This window comes from Amblyomma mixtum, chromosome 3 (genome assembly GCF_055824585.1).
Source record: "Amblyomma mixtum isolate Tamu chromosome 3, ASM5582458v1, whole genome shotgun sequence".
NCBI lineage: Eukaryota > Metazoa > Arthropoda > Arachnida > Ixodida > Ixodidae > Amblyomma > Amblyomma mixtum.
The window spans coordinates 250,146,929-250,168,284 of record NC_143014.1 but is presented as its reverse complement, the minus strand read 5'-3'; the positions used below and the strand labels follow the sequence as shown (position 1 = coordinate 250,168,284).

The 21,356-nt window shown below is 49.3% G+C and overlaps 1 protein-coding gene across 1 annotated transcript in view; it reads left to right on the top strand.

Annotated features, from left to right (window-relative positions):
- Positions 1-11,872: 11,872 nt before the first annotated feature.
- LOC149354307 (uncharacterized) overlaps positions 11,873-21,356 on the top strand; it is a 30,829-nt gene continuing 21,345 nt past the window's right edge. Inside the window, exons 1-2 of the mRNA XM_089577482.1 lie at positions 11,873-12,574; positions 17,336-17,416. Coding sequence (XP_089433608.1) covers positions 12,071-12,574; positions 17,336-17,416 — 585 coding nt within the window. The 5' untranslated portion in view covers positions 11,873-12,070. The remainder of the gene's footprint in view (positions 12,575-17,335; positions 17,417-21,356) is intronic.

Sequence of the window (21,356 nt, the reverse complement as noted above, 5' to 3'; positions counted from 1 at the left end):
GGAAGATAAAAAAAAGAAAAACAGCTACACACCCATAAATACACTCGAGATCTAGTCTTCACGGCAGAACTACTGCAGCATATCATTAAAGAAAAAATAATCTAGGCGAGATTTCATTGCTCCCCACTGGGCATAATCAAAGCGCACCCTCTCGATGATTATCAGTCCTGAGAGAAAACAACAAAGTCCCCCCACTCGCAGGAGCTCAAGGCCATCTGTCCGGTTATCTGGCAGTAGTACTCATGATCCTGTGATAACCTAGGCTCACCATTGTCAAGAAACTGAACATAAAAGTCGGAAGCCTTCATTGATTCCACATCGGAATCCTTCAGCGAGTATGGACATTTAACTTCAAGGACTCCAAATGTTCCCTCCTCGGGGTCAAACACCAACCTGTCAGGTGATGCCCCCAACCACGGACACGAAGGAGCAACAACAATGCCGCAGTGTTCTACTGTTACATTATGCCCCAACTTTCTCAGCACTTCCACATAGCGCTCAACAGCAACAGCCTCATTTTTTCTGCCGTGCTGAATGGCTCGCACTCTGGAAAGGCCTTTGGGATCGAGCAGGTTGCGCAGGCCTTTCTGTGTCCACTCCTTTCTCATGACCACCTTGCCAAAGGCTGAAGCAGTCAGCCTGTGTCTGCGAGCGTCAATCCAAGACTGGCTCTGTGCTTGTTGCCGCGTGTTCTTCTCTAGCTCACGGGCGTCTTCAGCCGATATGGATATTTCCTGCAAATAAGTAAGCAGATTTAAAGCTATACTATAAGGCATAAAACAAAAGCACTGTTTGGATTCAATCACGGCATGTCATCTCTCTATAAGCAGCCAGATACCTCCAGGCTACAATTCGGACAAGGAGAGTTGTGCTCATTGATTAGTATTTGCAAAGAAAAACAAAGAATCCCATAAGCAAATGGGTCATTTCTTTGAAGTCCATTATTAGAGATGGTAGCTGTACAGAAAATGGCATAGTATACAAACCAAGACAAAGATTATACAAGTACACAATTGGGTACGGCTGTAGGAGTAGTACCCCTTTGCTTAGCAAGTACCTAGTTCCCGTCAGCTACCATAATTAATGTATGGGAAGCTGTAGCATTAAAAGTAAGGAAATAAGTGCTAAGAAAATAGTACTGTTTAAGCTATGGGATGATGCAGACAAAGACCTTGTCAGGCACTAGTGGTAATTTGTGCAGCATCTTGGATGGCTCATAAGGTATTAATGTTCTAAAAACGATTCACTGAGGTACGGCATAGTGGAAAGTTCCAGATGTTTCGACCAACAGGGGTTCCTTAATGTGCATTGACAGCACACAGTATGCAGGTGCCTTGCTTTTCGCGTCCATGAAAAAGTGGGTGCCACAACGGGGATGTTGTGTAGCGTGCGCTCGCATGAAACAACGGATGCTGCACAACAGCTCTGCATCTTGTAGCGTGCAGAGCTCCTTAACTTTTTGTCTAAGTAATTCAAGATGTAGCAAATAAATGATGGACTGGTATCACAACGCATTTTGTGCTCAGCCTCGTAACTATCGACACCTTCGACATGCAATCCTACACTGTCTATGTACCACTGCATACAAACTTTTCACAGCTGGAAACTGTGTTTTAGGCATTTATGTCTTGCATCCTTCAGCAGTGCCATCTTGATATGATCTATAGTGTCAAATTTTGGCACACAGTCCTGGTTTTTTTCACATATCTGACAAGGGTGCATGAAAACTACTGGAAAAAGCTTTGTGACAATGTCTTCTTCAGTGACCTAAGTCACGATGCAGTCAAAATGCTCTAAACAACACCCTTTCAATTTGCAAACTAGCAGAACTTTTTAGTCATGGTACTGAGATACATCAAATATAGCCTTTTCTGCACTCGAGCATCGTCCTTCAAAGACATGCTCTTCAGAATCAACAAAAAGCTCGATGCTGAGAAAAGTGCATATCTGCTCTGTTCCAGGCAGCAGGTTGCCCAGCAGAGTTGCATAACCAGACGGCAGGCGAGACTGGTGGTATGTCGCAGGTGAGCCGGGTGGTGCCAAGCCAGACTTTGTCGGCACTAACGGTCCTGTACTGCTCAGAAGAATGGAAGCAAATGAGGTTTTTCCCAGCAGTCCTAGAGTTTCTCCAAGCTCTTTCACTGAGTCAACAACTTGGCGACTGTCATCACTCTGGCATTTAGGAGCCGAAATTTTCAGTCGCTTGGGCACACTGCATCCACCATCATGCACCCGTCGCCAGTCAATAGTCTGCACACTGGCTGGTTTGAGTCCTGTTTGCCGAGGGCGTCTCCACTGCTGGGGTAGCTCGGTGCAGGATAGTGCAGGAGGCGCCTCTTTGTAGCCACCTTTTTGAAGGAAGGTGATGAGCTGCAGAAGAGCTAGCACATGGCTGCAGACTCCATTTCCAGCCGGACACTCACAAGTGCTGGCAGTTACTTCATCTGTATGTCTCTTTAGTGTGACTGTCACAGGGTAGGGTGCTCCAGTCTTCTTCTGGCTCCTGTAGCAGATGCCACGGGCAAGGACAACATCGGGGCTGCAGTAGAAAGTGGACGACGCAAGCAATTTACAGATCATGCATGCAGTACAGTTCTCTTGGAATATTATCACAAGTGCTCAGCTGTACATCAACCAACCACAAAACAGAGCAAGGGTTCTCTCAAACATTACATGCCATCTTTGCAACTCCGTAGCAGAACTTGTAGAATGGCGAAAACGAAAAAAAAAAGACCTTCACAAGTGAACTTAACGAACGCGCAGAGTATATGATGCCGTCAGCAACACAATACAGGTAGTGGGGCATCGATACTAAAAGCACAGTGTTTGCCTGTCCAGTTACCGGCCAGCATTGCACCAGTCCGCAGCAGGCGAGTAAGCAGAAAAACGAAGGACGCGGCATCATTCGGAAAATGTGAGAGCGTGTACGCCGAATCCGCGTACCAAAGTTATCCAAGATAACGAGTTGGGGTCCCCTGAAAAGCCGAGTATCATCCCCGAAGTTTCAGTCTTCATTACGGAACAGTTCAAATTTATCTGAAGCTAACCAGGTCTTCAAGTTTCACACAGCCTTGCTGTATGGACGTTTTTGCTTTACAGAAACTACGAGCGAACGACGGGACGGCTGGGAAAGCATGTCCTGAAACCTTTCTCAAAGAACCAGTTGCACCACCGAGGATAAAGCGCTGCTCGTGAGAGCAAAGCCTTGCGTGCCTTGTTAAGTTCTAAAGTTGACTTCCATCCCGCTGTCAGCGGGGAGCTTCACAGCAGCACAATTCTGAAACTGAAGGCGAGCAGCAAGTACTACGCGTCTGCTTTTCATAGCAAACAACCTATAAGTGGAGGTAATGATTTTCAAGTGCTTACCTCACCTCTGGCGTGCACGTTGACACAGAAGAAGGCTCGGCGTACGCCTCAACGGCGAAGCTGTATGCCTTCCGCTGTTGCTTGCCGGACGCATCACTGTGCGTGCAAAATGCCACCGGGGATGCATCGGTGAGCTTCGGAAGCACACTGAGGTCTGGTGACCATTTCAGAACTGACGCTGAAGGCGTATGTGACATGGTGGAAAGCTAAAAGATCTTCCAAGGCGGGACCTGCTCAACCTCCCACACACAGCACCGAACCGCAAAAATCTGATCGCGCCCCTGACAACATGGCGATCGCTACCAGTGTTGCCAGACCACTTAGCATTTTGAATAGGCAACTATAGCCTCGTTTACATGAACCCGACTTCGGCGGGTCGAGCCAGGAGATCGAGTTGAGCAAGGTCAGCCCAACTTGATTGCATGTTTACATGAACTCGATTTTAGCGAGTCGCGACCGGTTCAACAGCAGCGGCACCAAGCGTCGAGCGGCGCAGCGGGAAAGGGCAGCGGCAGCCTGGAAGATTGCGGCATGCACGGCTGCCTCGGAGGCGCTACGGCGCAAGCGAATAACAGGTTCGCATTTATCACCTCCCCTTCCACTAATCCGACTCAGACCGGTTTACGTGCTATCTGCTGTTGGGGTCGAGTGAGTCAACCCACCCCCTACAGCGGAGTTGACTGGACTCGCTCCCTCGACTCCCGGACCCGACTCTTAGGTGTTTACATGAAGTCAGTAACCCGTTTTCAGCTCAAATCCTCAACTCAACCCGTCATGTAAACACCGCTTATAACGTGCTTGTAATCATTTTCCGAGAATTCCTTTTCCTGAGGCGCTAGTCTACTCCGCCTGCAGGAGGGGCGCGCAGCAAGGGGAGGGGGCGGTCCTTTGTGCCAGTTCCCGAAAAGGGGGCTTCTCAGCACTATAGTCGCTTACAACTAAAGAACGAAGCGGCACACGCAACTCAGAGGGAGCTCTCCAGCCAATCACGTCGATCTGTGTGGCTGTGCATGCAGCCAAGCCTGCGAAAGAGAGCGAAGGAGTCGGCGCTTTGTCCCCGTGTCGCCGAGGGTGGACGTCCTTTGTTGGGGATAAGGCTAAAAGAATAATAACGCAAAAAGCAAGGAAAAGATTTTGCTGCCCCGGCATCCGCCATCGTCTCTAGGAGCACCTGAGCTGGAGCAGGGGAAAAGACAGGGAGAAAGGCGCAGGTACTAGTAGGCGTGGTGCCCCCGTTTATTGTCTCAGCTGCACTGGCCACTAAAGGGGGAGAGGACTGGGGGGCTCAACTTTCGCATATGTCCGCGCGAGAGCGTCTTTTGCGCAAAAGCGCTGAATGTTACAGGTGGGGTCATATTCGGCAACAGACGGTCGTGGCGGCTTCAGTCTTCACCGGTGCTGTCGCGGCGCACCTGTGGAGACCGAACAGAAAACTGTTCGGTCGACGCGCTTGGCTGGGCGGTCTCCTTTGATGGGCATGTGCCGCTTCGTTCTTGAGTTGTACCCGACTTATATACTACATGGATTCATTTCAACGGTGGAACATGGCGCCCTCTGAACCACGGCATTCGTTTGAAAGAAGTGCGAGTCTAGTTGAGAAAAGCTGCACCTTCTCGATCTTTAGTGCTGAAATAGTGCAGATGCGGCCGCCATGGAAGCAGATATTGGTTTGCGGGTTGTGATAAACGGCGGAGACTCAAGTAACTTCCACTCGTCGACAAGCGAGAACGCTGCTCGAGTTCTCCAAAGAAACGAATCGAGGCTGGTCATGGCAACATGTTATTGTGATGTGCTGTTTGCACATTTTTTCATGAGATACGAGATGTTGGCTGCCGCTGATGTAGGCTGTAAACAGCTGGCTGCAATTCATTGGCATCGCAAAGGCTAGCGACGACCAGGCCTGCACTCGACCATCCGTTTTGGAAGCAGACAGTGCCAAACTGCGCTCAAAGTGCCGGAACTAGCGGTACACACCCGCCGCACCGCCGCTGCCGCAGAACTTTGCCGAACTGGTGCATTGAGTACAGGCGAATCGAGCGCTCTCCAACTTCCCCTCCACAGCGCTAGCCGGAACAACGAACAACCGGCAGCACGAAGCGAAAGCCTGTCTCTTCCCTTTCCTGTCGCTTTAGCAATGCCAAAACTGTCCTCGAAAAATAATATGACGCCCAGAATGCGTTTCGTAGCCTCAGGTGAAAAAAATTGGCAGTGGCTTAGCTCTGCTATGCCTGGATATAGACCTTTTTCAGTTTTAGCCTCGCTCCCAGCGCGCCAAACACCGCCATGTTGCTTTCCTCCTCTCTGGCAGGTTCGGAAAGGCGGTGTGCGTGCGTCGCGTGCGTCGCGTGCGTTCTCTGCGGTTCCCCGTGTTTATTTGCTTAGCTATTGTAGCGCGATTTGGGTGCATGTGCGATGAACCCTGCAACGAGGTCTTCTGGAAACCACTGCGCAGTCGTCGGCTGTTCAAACAATTACAAGAAGCGAAGACGGCTTGAAGCAGAGCAGTGTGAAAAACACGGAGAGCCACGGCGGCAGTGCGGTTGCGGGCTGTTTCAGCTACACAGGTTTCCACAAGAAGAAGAACCGCGGTGACTTTGGCTCGCAAGTTTAAATAGGAAGGATTTCTGTCCTTCGCCATCGGCCCGTGTATGTTCCGAGCACTTCGTTGGTGGAAAACGAAGTGATGAAAACTCCACTCCAATGCTTAACCTTGGATACCAACGAAAGGTGCGTAGCTGTATCGATCAACTGAGCGTTCGTTCTATAGTGTAATAAGCCTGATACCAAACTTTTATTCAGGTTAAAGTGGGCCGCCGCCGCAACGTGGAGACAGACTACGTACCGACGAAGAAAAGAAAGGTGTGCGTTTCAACGCGTTGACGTTGCCCGGGTACAATCGTGTTTGTGCATAGTCACAGAAGTGTTTGTCTGCCTTGCAAAGTTATGTTTGGACTCGCACCGGCTCATCATACCGAAGCTTACAATGTCTGCGTCAAGTTCTAGGTTGAATTCCACCCACTATCGTTTTATTAGTCCCACCTCGCAATGCTCGACTATCTGCATTCTCGCTTACATTTTCTTTTTGGACAAAACCTTGCCAGGCTGACTTACTTGCCGATCGCCTGCATGGTTTGGTTTGTTTATGGGGTTTCATGTCCCAAAGCGACTCAGGATATGAGGGAATGCTAAACCACAACTTGATGGCCTGCTGTCACTGTGCAGAACAAAGCCATGCCCTTTTAGCCCACTGATGCACGTCTTAGCCCCTTTGCAGCCACATAGTGCTATTTCTATGTTGGGTTTAATAATGGCGTGAAAAACATGACAAAAATAAATCATTATTGTTGCATTTTCACTGTTTTTTGAAATGCATAACTGCTTTAATTACAACTGATTTTATCTGTTCCAATTAGCTGGAAACATAACTTCTCATGTCCATTAGCATTTGTGTTTGACAGCAGTGTTGTGCTAAATTGTGAATGTTAAACACATGCACAATTAACACACACTCCCACATGCACGCACACACCTTATATATTGAATATGTAAGCATGTCTTTTGCAGTAACAGTATAGGGAGCCAAGGAGAAGCCCGTTTACATATTACAGTGACTGTGCAAATTGCTTGGGAAAGGCTGCAAGCGCAATTATTTTTTTTCTCTGTCAGCAATGCAAAAACACTGAAGTGTGCTATTTTGAACAACTGACTAAAATTTTTAAGTATGCAATCGTAACTATTTTAAAAAATGGGATTATGCCGATAGTAATTACGGATGGTTGTTAGCAGCCTGTACTGCAGTGTGGCCCGATCGAGAATTCGCAGTAAGAATCGCGTCGTCGCAGCGAAATCGTCACGGCAGCGCAACTTTCAGAGCAGGCAGCATTCTGTTATTTTGAGGCCGGAAATCACGGTCCGTTGTTAGAACGTATCGTCGAACGGGGACGCGATGTGACGCGTTTTTCAGTCTCTTGGGTAGAAATGATCCAAACACGTATCGTTTCCGACGGCATCGCTTCAGATGAGCAGACTCGCCTTCGATCTTGCAAAGTTTTGTCGCGAATTGTTTCGCGGCCGTCAGGGTCGTCTGAACCAAGAGTCGTGCCGTCCCAGCCTGAATCACAGCCGACCACGAGTCTACCTTCGACGAAAATCCCGCAGCAAAAGAAACGTTGACGTAAAGGATATTGTCTTGAATACGCCGCAATTAATATGGGTAATTTATACCCCAAGATACCTGCGTGTTTCGCTACAAACACATGTCTGTACCGCCGCCCGCGATTAGACGGGCGGCACTGACGGGAGCACCAATCGGAACGTTCGAACCATCCGCCTCGTCCGCCAGCAGCAAAGTGATCGTACAACACCATTCCGCCCCACGCCCGAGCGGAGGCTGAAAGCGAGCGGTTCGCTCGCTGGCGGATCCGCCCGAAAAACGATCGTACAACGGCCTTTAGCTTACCACAGCTTGTTGAGCGCGACCGTCATTTCTCCGCGCACCCTCCTCGCGCATGCGCAGTAGCGCGCGGCGCAACTGTCGTAAACACGAGGTCACGCGTCAGAGAGGAGCGCACGCCGGCGGCGGAGCTCGCACCGGCTGTGGCGAGGAGGCGACGCACCTGTGGACCTGCGCCTCTCGTGACGTCACGCGGTTCTCGCGCATGCGCATAACAGGCGGCGCACACTCGCGCAAAACTCGGCTCTGACCCGCGTAGTGTGGCTTTACTAGCATTACGTCACAAAACAATCCAGCAAAGCAAAATGGCGGAAATCTGCTTGGAAGTTCGACACACACTACATAAGCAAAATCGAGGGAAACGTGCAAACATCGTAGCGATATCGTTCCCTCTCGTGAACACCTCCTGATTGAAATGTTTAGCAGCGCCACACTCGTTATTTTTTTGAACTGTGATTATTTAGTACACGTGCATGTGTGTAGATGGCGCTGCTTACTACATTTAACTACATTTATCGCATGTTGCTGCGTTATTGCTATTATTGTTTGTATTCTGTGGACTTTGTTGTTGGCAATTGTTACAAGTTGATTAAAAGAATGAGAGACCGACAATTTTAAGAGTATATTCGCCAGAAAAAAAGAAGCCGCGGAACGTTTCAAGAGCTTGTGCCCTTCATAAGGAGAACAGAAAAGGTAGCTAAAATAAACTAGGCATTGCGCATTCCCCAAAAGCCGTAGAGTAAAGGCGATGCTTAGCCGCGTAGAGCGAAGTATTAAGTTTCTTCACGCAAAATCTCAGAACTGCCACGTGCTGGTTACCTGAACAGTATTGTATTCCGCTTTTAAATATTTCGAAAAAACGCTAATTTTGATCAGGAATAACTTTTCAACTAAACAAGGCAGGTGGATGAGATTTTCAGAATGGAAGAGCGATTAGACGATCTCAAAGTGTACAAAAAGTCGCCGCAGTGCAATGCATATCTCAAATGTTATTGCACATTACATTGTTCTATTTTCTATGCTTTTCAAACATGCGTGGCTAATAAACTAATCTATACACGTACTTCTAAATGCTTAAATATGCTCACTAGCATCAGATCTCAAAGTATCTCGAAAGATATTTCTCTAGGTGCAAGAGGTTTTTCACAATTTTGCATTTCCTGAGACAAGTTGAGCTCAACTGCCAGTTTTTATCCTTGCGTTTTCTTTTACAGTTTAAACAAATTTGCAGCTACCGTTAAACCAAATGCATTTTTTCAAAGCAGAGAACACTAGCTTTTCGGAGATATCTGAACCATATTTATGAAGCGAACGAGCGACGTACAGTCGACGTACAAATATCACCAAAAATGGTTCCGCTCACCGTCAGAGTGCATCTAGTAGGTATGCTCGAGTCCAGGCCCGAACCTCCGGAGTCGTGTAGCCCGCCTGTGCGGCGCCGACGCGCTCCGGATTGGGGGGGGGGAGGCTGATTTGGCTGGTTCTCAGTCATCGCCGGGCCATTGCCGGTGACGACGCGCGATGAGCCATCGATGTGCGACCTGCGTCGTCAAGATATGCTCCGCGTATACCCCATCCTGCCTCGTGTTGCGCTGCGCGCGATTTAACCCTTTGGTTGGCCGCGCGGCATGCGATCGCCATTAGCTGTGCTGTCACGCGCGTATTCTTTGCTTTGAGCGCGCGGCTCCGCGGGGCCGCTTTCGGGTGCTGCATCGGGGCTATGGGTTGCACCGAGGTCTGGGGATTGGTGCAGTGTTATGTAATGCAGCTTACTGTGTAATAAACACTTGTGCTCTCAAGTAACTGCGCCTTCCTTCCTTCGGAGCGAGAGAGCAGGCGCGCACCAAACGCTGGCAGTGCCCTCAGCTTGCTCCGGCCCGAACCCGCGATATGTGGGCGAAGTGCCACCTATGCTCCGTTTCATACATCAGGTGCAACGCTGCCAAAGCTAGCGCTCCTGTTTGCGCAACCTGCATCCGTGACACAAAATAGTGCGTTACTTCTGGTGAGCGAAAAATAACAAATGCTTTGCCGGCAGGCTTCATGGATAATAATTTTGTCATCAGCGCGACAAAAAACGCTGCTATTGCGAGCGAATCAATCGAGATATGTGATTTTGTATTTTGCGTTTGTCGTATTTTTCCATTTCACGTTTTCGCTGTCACCGCAACTCTGGTCGCGTTTACTCTTTCCGTCCGGCTCGCTTTCACTTTCGAGAAAATGGCGTCCTGCTCAGCGGCCCCGGCCACCTCTCCTGCACGCATTTTCTCGAAGATTCGTACATCCAAGCTGTGAAGGCACGCCAGGCAAATAATTGCAAATGTGTACGCCCGTACCAGGATCCGTTATCCAGAGACGTTTGTTCGGGAAGTACTGAGTGCTGGGAGCGAGGACACCGGAGTATCTCCCCGTACCGTTGCCAAAATCAAGGCGGAGCGTCTGTGTGGGCCTTTGGCGTCTCCGAAAAAAAGACCTCGCGACGTGAAGATTTCAAGCTCACGAACTGTAAAGAATGACAGCTTCACAGTCTATGCCATCCGTTTGAAAGTGCACAGTATGTACGCGAAGAGGGAAGTCCCAACCCTGGACAGTGTGCTAAAGGCTGTCAATGAGGACGACGACCTGCCAAATTTCAAGAAAACGACGTTGTGGAGGTCGATGAAGGACACCGGATTCACATTTGAAAAAAGAAAACGGAACCTTGCGCTGCTCGAGCGAGGTGACGTCATTGCCTGCCGTCGCAGTCGTCCACTTCTAGTTTGAACACGGCTCCGGGACGCTAGCGCTCCGCGCAGCGCCTCTCTCGGGCGCCTAGGTAATTAGCGCGCAGGCGCAGTGGAATTCATAAGCGTGGCTTTCGTCGCGTCGTGAAGAGCACTTTCGCACTGAGCGCGCAAAGCGCCCGCATGATTACTGTTTCCGACACAGCAGCATAGAAGTACAGCACCTGCGCATGGTCGAGAGTTGCATCCGCGATGGCTAAGGCTTTTCCTTATCGTTTCTTCTTGCAATCAACACGTAACAATAAGCTTATACGGAGAAAGACATCGTCCAAGTGGGAGTTCAAGCGGTTTACTCCGAGGCCACCGCCTTTACTTAGCTGCAATATTTTATCACTTGAAGCTATTCGTGCCCAGCAGCCCGAATAAGCCGGCGACTCACGGGTGCTTTAATCCGCTCAAGTGCCGCAACGCAGTACAATGCCAGTGCTAAATTGTTTACTGGAAATACAGGTGCCGGTTAGGCGAAATTTTCTTATTTTGGTTCTTTACCTTAACACTGAAGGGGCTAAGTTGCTAGGCAGTTTCACGAATATGTTAAAATAACGCCTGAAGATTTCGCACACCGATGCACTCGTCTGGAAATGATTTTCAATGGTCTCTACGCCGGCCTTGGTTGCTGCTCATATGCAAACACTCTTCTGGGCATATGACCAAAACAAGGCCATGATGTTTTTCGTTCCTTCATCCTTTTTCACGATTCTTACCGTGAAGTGCTCATGTTCATACTGGTTTTGTATTAATCTCCCTCTACATGGTAGCGCGCCATACATTTAGCACTGACATTGCAGAATCGCAATTTGAGCGGAAGAAAGCACCCGTGAGTCGCCGGCGTAATCTCGCTGCTGGGCACGAATAGCTTTAAATGATAAAATATTGCAGCTAAGTAATGGCGGTGGCCTCGGAGTAAACCGCTTGAACTTCCACTTGGACGATGTCTTTCTCCGTATCAGCTTATTGTTACGTGTTGATTGCAAGAAGAAACGATAAGGAAAAGCCTTAGCCATCCCGGATGCAACTCTCGACCACGCGCAGGTGCTGTGCTTCTAAGCTGCTGTGTCGGAAACAGTAATCATGGGGTCGCTTTGCGCGCTCACTGCGAAAGTGCTCTTCACCGCAAGGCTAGGTGTATCCGGCGGGTCTGGCGCGGTGTAGCAGACGACGCGGCGAAAGCCGCGCCTGCGCGCTAGTTACCTAGGCGCCCGAGAGAGGCGCTGCTCGGAGCGCCGGCTGCCCGGAGCCGTGTTCAAACTAGAAGTGGACGACCGTGTACTTATCACTTTTCCGCACTTTGCGTCCGTCGCGCTACCGGCGGCGTCCTTATCAGTATCACTGCAGCACTGATCGCCTCGTCGGTCGCACTCAGAACTGCTGACGAACACTCCTTGTCACTGGCGGCACACAAGTTAAAACTACGTGGCTTCTATCCCGGTGTCACAATCGCAATTCGAGCTCCGGTGAAAGAGAAAGGATGACGCCGACTGCTCCCGACGCTTTGCTTTTTCTTTCGTGGCCAGCCTCTGTTGTGACTGGTTGTGACTCACGTGAACGGCGACGCGCGGGAAGCACAGTGCTGTTGACAGTCGCGCAGCGCCTTGTGTCGTCGTGCGTGTCGAAGACCGTGGCTTCAGCTGTACGCATGTGCGAAGAGGGGGGCGGCGGTGTGATTTGCGCGAGCTGTGTGAGCCGTGGCACGCCATGTAGTGGACGCAGGGCTCGGTGGGCGTGCGCAGTGCCGATCTCAAAAGCAGCCACCGCTTCTGTTGTGTCCATAGGACACAGTCTCGGGCGTGAGGGCAGCTGGACGTGCGGTGCCCCCATGAAGGGTTCCTGCAATGTGGTCGAGTGCTTCAGGAGCGCGTCCGCTTTGGCGCAGGGCCTGGCTGGTGTGGTGCAGTGTATGTCAGCTGTGTTGCTCAGAATGTACCAAGTGGATGGCTTCGAGTTCGGCATCAGCATCCTGCTGGGCATAACGGTGAGTATACTGCCTAATCTTCGTTCCGCCAAAAAAAAAAAAGGTCTAGAACTTCGTCATGAATTCTCGACGATTGCCGCACTCTTTACTCGGTTCTGGACCGACTCCCCTGGTCATATACGCAGCTGCATCCATCAGCGGATGCTTAGGAAATAAGCGCTTGGGCACAGCGACGGTAAAAGAAAAGGTGGTAAATGCATGTCCCATGGAACGAGCAGTTCGCCACAATTTCAATAGAACTTGATGCTGGGCTAGTTGCTCACTCATTCTTTGACAACTGGACTTAGCGCTATTAGGAAGACCTTTCGAGAGTCTCCTTCGGTGGTCTCCCTAACAGCGCTACATCCAACATTTAAAGGATCGGTGCAACTTCTACGTGGAAACTTGAGAAGCTGTGCAAGCTCACTGGCAGACGGTAGCCTCGCCTCTTTTACGGGTAGCCGAAATACGGGCGAGTATATTAAGGCGCCCGATGAGCGGTCGGTTTCTCGATATACGTTCGGCTGCCACAGAGCCTTGCTTCCCTCACCCCTTTCACTTGCTCCACACCCCCGATGCCATGAGCGTAGTACATGCGCCCCAAAGGTTAAACGGACCGCGTTAGCGCTGAACAAATTGCCTCCCAGAGTGCTCTAACAGTGGAAGCGCATGCAGACAACGCCAATTCTGCGGACCCATCCTGCAGTTTTGATGCTCGCCTTATCGCCGACACGGGCGAAGCCGCGCCGTTTCAGTGTTCAACAGGAACTGTTTTAATGCTTCATACAAGGTTTTATCAGTGGCACGCATTGTGCTGAATGTGTCGGCCCTTGGCGACCCGCACTTTTTGCTTCAAGGAATGCGAGCACTTTGAGTGCGTGCTCGCGTGCCCGCCGTGATTCCCGCTTCGGTTGGCTGTGAGTCAACCACCAAATCACGGCGTAATGCCACTATCGTCACCTTGTTTAACAGCGGTAAAAAGCTGAACACATGCGATGAAGAAATATATATGGTTTCGATGTTTGCAAACAAACATGGGTGCCGATGGTGATACTAGCCCCCAAAGCACTTCCAGTATCAGTGGCGCGGCGTTTGAAAAGGTTTGAGCTGGTGCGCACGACGCGTGTCGCGCTGGTTTTGACAAGGCAGCGAGGCAAGCAACGCATTCCGTGCACTGTTTGATAAGGCGCTGGTGCACGTGACGCTCCAGCTTTCGTTCAAACAGAAAATGTCCTGGGGCTAAATCGCAATGTTGCCAGAACAAAAACCATTCGGCAAAACAATGCATAGCGCGTACTGACATGCATACATATCATCATCAGACTACGCCCAATGCAGGACAAAGGCCTCTCCCATGTCCCTGCAGTTAACTCTGAGCAGCTCGCTGCGTTGTCCTCAATTTAAGTCGAACCCTTTTCGCTAACCTCCACGTTTCTGCCCCATAAGTGAGTACCGGTCAGATACAGCTGTTATATACTTTTTTCTCGAGATTTTGGTAAAATGCCATTCATGACCGGACAAAACCTTCCAAATGTGCTCCACCCTTATTATTGTAGCTATTTCACTCTCGCGATCCGGGTCTGTGTCAGCGGGAATTGTCGAGATTCCAAAGAGCAACAGTTTTGGCATGGACGTACCAGAGATAAATCCTTGCTTTAAGCATTAAAAGCGCCCCTGACGTACTCTAATGGAAGCTGGGCGGCTACACCCATGCCGGCGATAAGGGAAGAATCAAAACTAGAAGGGCCCGTCAGACTCCAGAGCTGTCTGCATTTCGCTGCTAGAGTGCGCGGGGAAGCACTTTGTCCACCGCTCACGAGCTCTGTTTTACTCTTGGGCGTCTGTACGCTGAGCCACCTGTACCACACGATCATGCATGCCATGGATGCCGGTGGACAGGAATTTTCGCCCAGGTAAACGCGGTCTTTATTGATGCCTTTAACAGGACAAAATACAAAAGATGAAGCCCATAAATGCTGACCTTTTGTTGCGGGTTGAAGGACGCAAGTGAAGCGGCAAGAGACTCGATTCGTTACGCGCGCGCTAAAAGCTGGAATTCGCTGAGCAGCTTTGACACTCGGCTTTTGCAGCTCAAGGTCATGGAATCTAGTCTCGGCGACGCCGGCCGCATTCCGAATCAAGCGGAATGCAAAACCACCCGTCTTTTGTGCGATATCGGTTTACCCTGCACTCCATACACGAACATGCTTATATGGGAGTAAAAAGAGAGTAAGCTGTTCTCTGGATCGCTCCATTTTAGGGGCAAGGTATGCTTCCCAAGTTCCGGAGTAGACTTCGATCACTAAGAGTAAGAAAGGCTTACTCCTGGAAACGGAGGCATATTTCCACCGCAAAGCATAGTAACTTGATGCAGTTAGCAATGGGGAGAGGCTTTTACACGCGCCACTGGAGGTCCTGAGGTTAGCAAATACGAGGTTGGAACTTTGGTTAAAATCTCCGTCATTGCTGAAACATAGCATGTTTTGAACGGGGAGTTTGTTTGCTTTGCCAACCTTATGTATTCCATATGTTTACAGATGGCAATCTACCCCAGGGCTTGGACAGCATACCCTGCACGTTAAATGGAGTGCATTACATGAGAGCTTACTTCATTTTTACTCCTTTCGTGTTTAGAGTTTATACGTTGTCTAAACTGATGCGGAGCCCTCCACTACGACGTCCCTCAGACTACGCGCCGCTTCGTGGCGTTAAACCCGCCACATTTTGCCAACTGGGACGCGCATAGTAGCTGCTGTCTCCTCTAAGCGCATTCAAGCTGCAGTGCAGTGTCACCTAGAATCGTTTGTCGCAAGAGTTTTCCTTCGGAGGCTGTCACGAAACTATCTGAAACGTGCAAATATAAGTTCTCGCTTACTCATTGGAGGCGAACACTTAGCTGTTAAACTGGCCTGCACACTTATCACTGCAGCGTTTTATTAACCCGAAAGCATTTTTGTTTCATGAGTGGCGTGTACAGGACCTGTCAGGAGAGCGTGTCCGCACGATGGCTAGTTAGTAATCAGCTAATTGGTCATTACAAGTTAGTGATCAGCTAATTGGTCATTACTAGTTAGTGATCAGATCCATCAACGGTAGCAGCCAAAGTTGCGTGGAAAAGTGTTCGCCTCGCGCTCTTTAGATCGTAAAAGTGCCCCCAGAATTTTTTTCCGATTTAAATGTTGCCCGAGGTCATGAAGCGATTTCTGTACGCAGCGCGCTTTCAGGTAGTTGACTGCTGTCCTTTTAGCTAGCGCGAACATTTAACACGTGTGGAATCTTTTGCAGCAAAAGCTACAGTACAGTTTAGCTCAAGTCAAACACAAGTTGGAGGTACCACGGCAGCCGTGTAACGCAACAGCTCACGCGCGAACGCTGTCTAGCCGGTGGTGGCAGAAGTGAGTCTGTTGTGCGCCTTCCCCTTCCCCAAACCGAAGTGTTTAGACCGTGAATAAGGTTACAGCCTAGTTCTCAGTCGAGACTTATTCGCAGTGTATATCCTCTGCTGGATTTGAGTAACAAAAGAGGGCTCATGACTGGCTCACTTTTCCGGTGTACCACGCCGCGAGGGAAAAATTTGCCAGATACACTTAAGACTGTGGGAATGCGAAATCATTACGAACGCTGTCGTGCTTCTTGGGCGTTTGCGTATTTGCAAGGACGACCATGTTTCACTTCGGGTGATGCCGATGTCGAAGCTGTAGACGCTGCTGGTTCGCTGTTCATTCCGTGCACGTGCATGCACAACCAGCCACAATGAAATCCAGTGACTATGCATGACACCACCCACCCACACACATACGCGCTCGTATGGCACCACTCGGAACTCCGTAGGACAAACAGTTGCATCGGAGTTTTGATACGAAAGTCTGGGAAGGTATACAGTTGAAGGTGCATATGTTGTTTCCAATCCCTGTCACTACCTAGTCTCGAACTTTACTAGCACATGTAAGCTATATGCAGTGAGAAATCGTATGACACCACCTGGAATGCTGCACTAATGTCGTCGGGAAAACTGGCACCACATTGAGGTCGGCCAGTGGGGAGTATATGTAGACGAACGACACGTATACATTTGTCCGAAACGGCGGTGCTCGGCTTGCATGTTTGCGTCGTAGGGCCGCTTGATGTCACCCTATTTTTCTTACCATCGCTGAGATTTTCTGTACCATATTCCGGTAAACACACTAGCACTCGCCGCCGGCTTTTCTTGTTATGAGACTAATAATGCCTTCACATTGAAACACTAATGCTAGCTGAAAACAAAATTTTAGTCGCCGTGTTTTTCTCATGATGCGGTTGAGATGCCCATTGCTCATGATGCGGTGTAGATGCGGTTGAGATGAAAAAGTGTCAGTTATGCGCCTTCCCCTTTCCCTTTCTGGTCTGAGCGACGAATAAGGCTAGACTGCCTAATTTACTTTGCGCAGACAGGCCGAGGACTGCGCCAGGAAGGAATGAAAGGGGCAGTCACCGAAGCGGAACAACGCTATAAATTAGGGGAGCGTCTCTCGTCGTGTACAGTCTTTCTAGACTGCCCTGCACTCCATCCGCACGCAGCGCTTGGTCAGTCCTGGCCGCGGTAGCCGGGTTTTAAGTCAGAATGTTATCAAACTGACCTGATCCAGTTAGTACTGCAGGCCGTGCTTTCGCTCTAGGTTATAAGCATACAACTTTTCGGTCTTTTTGCGCAGCACACCGTAACGAATACAGCTGTCTTTTTCGTTATGCCTCTGTGACGTGCGCATTGAGGCGTTTCTACAAGTTCATGGTGTCTTCTTTCAGAATATCCCCCTGGCATGCATAGCGGCAACGGTGCTGAAGCGCCGTTCGGAATGCAGCGATCCGCACCAGTACGTCAGACTGGTAAGTAATTAGGCTCGCCTTTAACTTTCTGTAGATGCTGGTGAAAGATTTGTCGTGCACGCATGAAAGTAGCGTACATATGGCGGGTGCAAAAATGATGCGATGACCTTTAAAGCTCCAAACTCTCTCCCAGTCTGGCAGGGCAATGGCGTGACTAAACAAAAAGCGCTGCTTCAACGTTCAGAAGATGAGAACTAACCAACTATTCAGAAATTCAGACAAGGGAATGGAAAGAGGTGCTCATTATGACATGACATACATGACAGGAGCCAACACTCACCAAAACCAAGGAATGTAGGGGTTGTCTATTTTTTTTAAATTTGTAGTTTTTTATCTATGAGAGATTACTAAACGAAAAGAAAAAAAACACATACCGCTAGTGGGATCCGATCCCACGAACTCCGAATTTCGCGTGTGGCGCTTGCGGGTTCGGATCGCAACGGCGTCATGTGGTTGTTTTTTTCTTATGCTTTTATTAATCTCCCATTCATGAAAAAGGGTAGCTTTAAAAAAATACTCTTCTCCTTGGTTTCGGTGACTTGGTTTCCGTCATGTAACTATTAAGATAGACAAGGGTAGAAAAATTAGGGGCCCGCCACGACATACGCACGAGGGAAGTAAAGAGTCAACGAAACCACACGGTATGTTTTGTTCTCAGATTTCGCCTATGTTTTCTTTGCGAAGGTTTTGGCATGTGGCCCACTTGCCCATCGGGCTGTGGGCAACCTGCCAGCAGTCTTTATGGCCAACTATGCGAAACACTTTATGGCAAAACACTCTATGGTCGCGAGTGAGTTTCGAACCCGTGGCGGCGCAAACAGATCGGCTTCGCTGGCCACTACATTAAACCACTACGCCATCGCCGCAGTCGAACATTCCGCGTCTTTAGTTTCCTGTGTGGCTCAGCCGGGTCCGGGAGAAAGGGGATACTGGTGGCTGAGCCGATGCCGAGCGTTAGTCAGTACCTTTAAGGCCCCTCGGCGGAGGCAACACACCACCTTGGCCCCAGCTTCCTGTAGACGGCACCTCCGGCCTGACCCGACCGGGGGAAATCGGCAGTCGCCTTTTCCTGTCCTCCCTGTATCTTTCACTTTCCTATTTTCTTTCTCACAAGTCTCCTGTCTCTTATTCGCTTCTTCGATTTTTCTTTTTTTCCTGGTGGCTAGGGTTAACCTTGTGCGACTAAATGCCCTGAGTTGCGTCATATTTTGTTATTTTTAAGGTGTACAGCTGGCGTGGGCAGAACTTGCTTGCAAGTTCCTGTTCCGTCCCCTTGGTGGATTCCGTGGTGGGTGGCTGGCACCATAACCAAAAAACTAAATTTTTTATGGCTCCCCTCCTTTCCAAACAAGATCGCTCTCTCAAAAGAGGGCGGAACGAAGCAGGTCACATTTTTCGAAAAAGAAAACATTCTCGAAATTCTATGTCATACATGGCGAAGGAGAATACAAACAATCAAGACTTGTATCCCCGTTCCTGGTAGCAAAGTGCTTGACAGATAACTTAGGCCTTGGGTGCAAGGTATCAAAAATTACCAGACGTGACTTACTCCTCGAACTGCCCGACAGCATCCAGTACTCAAAACTTGAAAACATTGTATCCATAGGAGAGAATCCTGTCTCTGTCACTTCACATCGATCTCTAAACGCTGTCCGAGGCATCATATCTGAAATGGACTTCGTCCACCTCTCTGAAAAAGAAATGCTTGAGGGCCTTACCAGCCAAGATGCCATAAATGTTCAGCGAATAAAGATCAGGAAAGATAACAAAGAAATACACGAAACACCTCATTCTCACTTTCAATACCAGCATACTGCCTGAAAGCATTGAAGTCGGCTGCCTTAAAACCATATATACGCAACCCACGCAGATGTTTCAATTGCCATTGGTTCGGCCACGGCTCAGTTGTCGCGGCCGCAAAACTTGCGCAAAATGCTCTTCGAAGGGCCACCAATCCTATGATTGTATTGCTGCCCCGCGGTGCGCAAACTGTGAAGGGGACCATGCTGCATATTCCAAGGCTTGTGCTTCCTGCAAGAAAGAAGAATAAATGATTACTAAAATCTACTGAGAACACTTCTGTCAAAGACGCAAGAAGCCGATTGGCTCAAACAGATTCTCCTTCGCTGCAAAAACAAACCTCGCTGATGTGGTGCGTGGGCGCAGCGCACCACACCAGGCTTCGGCAGCTGTCCAGGCCACACGCAGTGAGCCTGTGGTAGGGTCATCCGCGCCCCCGGGTGGAATAGCTAAAACTATTCCGCCAACTTCAAAGCAGGCTGCGCAGTCCGCCGGGTCGGCGGGCCTCAAGACCTCTTCCCACAGGTCGAGGTCTAACTCGAAACTCAATGTGCCCTCTGCACGGTCGTCCAGCGCCTCTGCAGAGACGCTGGACGACTGTGCAGAGTGCACACAGAGGCGATAGATGCGACCCAAGGCAGCCCCATGTCGTCCGCGTCGGACGCACGGCGGCGCTCCTTGGATCGGTAAAAAAAAAGTCAGGCCCCGAGTGACGGGGCCGTTAACAACTTTGTTTTTCACTGCATACAAACTCAAAATTAAGATGGCTTTCATATTACAATGGAACTGCAGAGGACTTCTAAACAGTTACAGTGACATAAGACATCCTAGGAGCACGTGCTCCTGTCGCCTTATGTCTACAAGAGACAAATTTAGCTCCTCAAAAAATAACTTTCTTAAGCATTGAAATTCAGCAGAAAACAATTTTCCTACACCATCAGCTTGGCGCATGATAGTCTTAGGTTCTTATGCGCCATTCAACACAATAACACAAAACATTTTATACACAGACAGCACTGTCTTGCCGTCGTCTTTGAGATGGAGAAAGCATATGACACAATGTAGAGGTTTGACCTTGCAGAACTAGGCATCCGCGGCAGGATGTGAAACTCCCTAAATGACTTCCTGTCGAACCGCTCATTTCAAGTACGCTTGGGATCAACCCTTTCCCGGTACTTAGTTCAAGAGAACGGGGTTCCTCAGGGGTGCATTTTAATCACAGCACTCTTTGTTGTAAAGGCCCCGCCGCTCAGTGGTTACGGCGCTCGGCTGCTGACCCGAAAGACGCGGGTTCGATCCCGGCCGCGGCGGCTGAATTTCTTGAAGGCGCAATTCTAGAGGCCCGTGTGCTGTGCGATGTCAGTGCACGTTAAAGAACCCCAGGTGGTCGAAATTTCCGGAGCCCTTCACTACGGCGTCTCTCATATCCTCAGTTGCTTTGGGACGTTAAACCCCAATAAACCAAACCAATCTTTGTTGTAAAGATGCATTCCATTAAGAAAATAATTCCGAAGTGCATTATGTATTCAATCTACGTCGACGATCTTCAAATAGCCTGCACGTCTTCCAACGTAGCAGCATGCAAGAAACAAATACAGTTGACGATAAACAAACTAGAGACATGGGATGACAAAAACGGATTCCAGTTCTCCGCACAGAAAACCGTGGGTGTTCTGTTCTCATTAAAACGAAGCCTTTAATACGACCCCACCTTACATCTGAACAACAGCGAACTACCTATAAAAATTGAAATAAAATTTCTAGGCATTACTTTGGACAAAAAACTAACATTCCTTCCTCACATTAATGCTCTCAAAAAGAAAGCCTCCCGATCCTTGAACATGTATACTTAAAGTACTCTCCCGAAAGCACTGGGAGTCCGATAGGACATGCCTTTTACGAATTTATCGCTGTGTAGTACGCTCTACCTTAGATTATGGATGTATAGTTTATGGGTCAGCGAGACCATCGTACCTCAAATGATTGGATCTGGTGCATAATTTAGGCTTGCGTCTTTCTACTCGTGCGTACAGAACGCCGTTCATAAGCATTTATGTACAGACCAACGAACGATCACTTGTGGTAGAGCATCCGCCTCGCATTCGATAAGCGCTGGGTTCGATCCCCGGCGCCGCCGGGT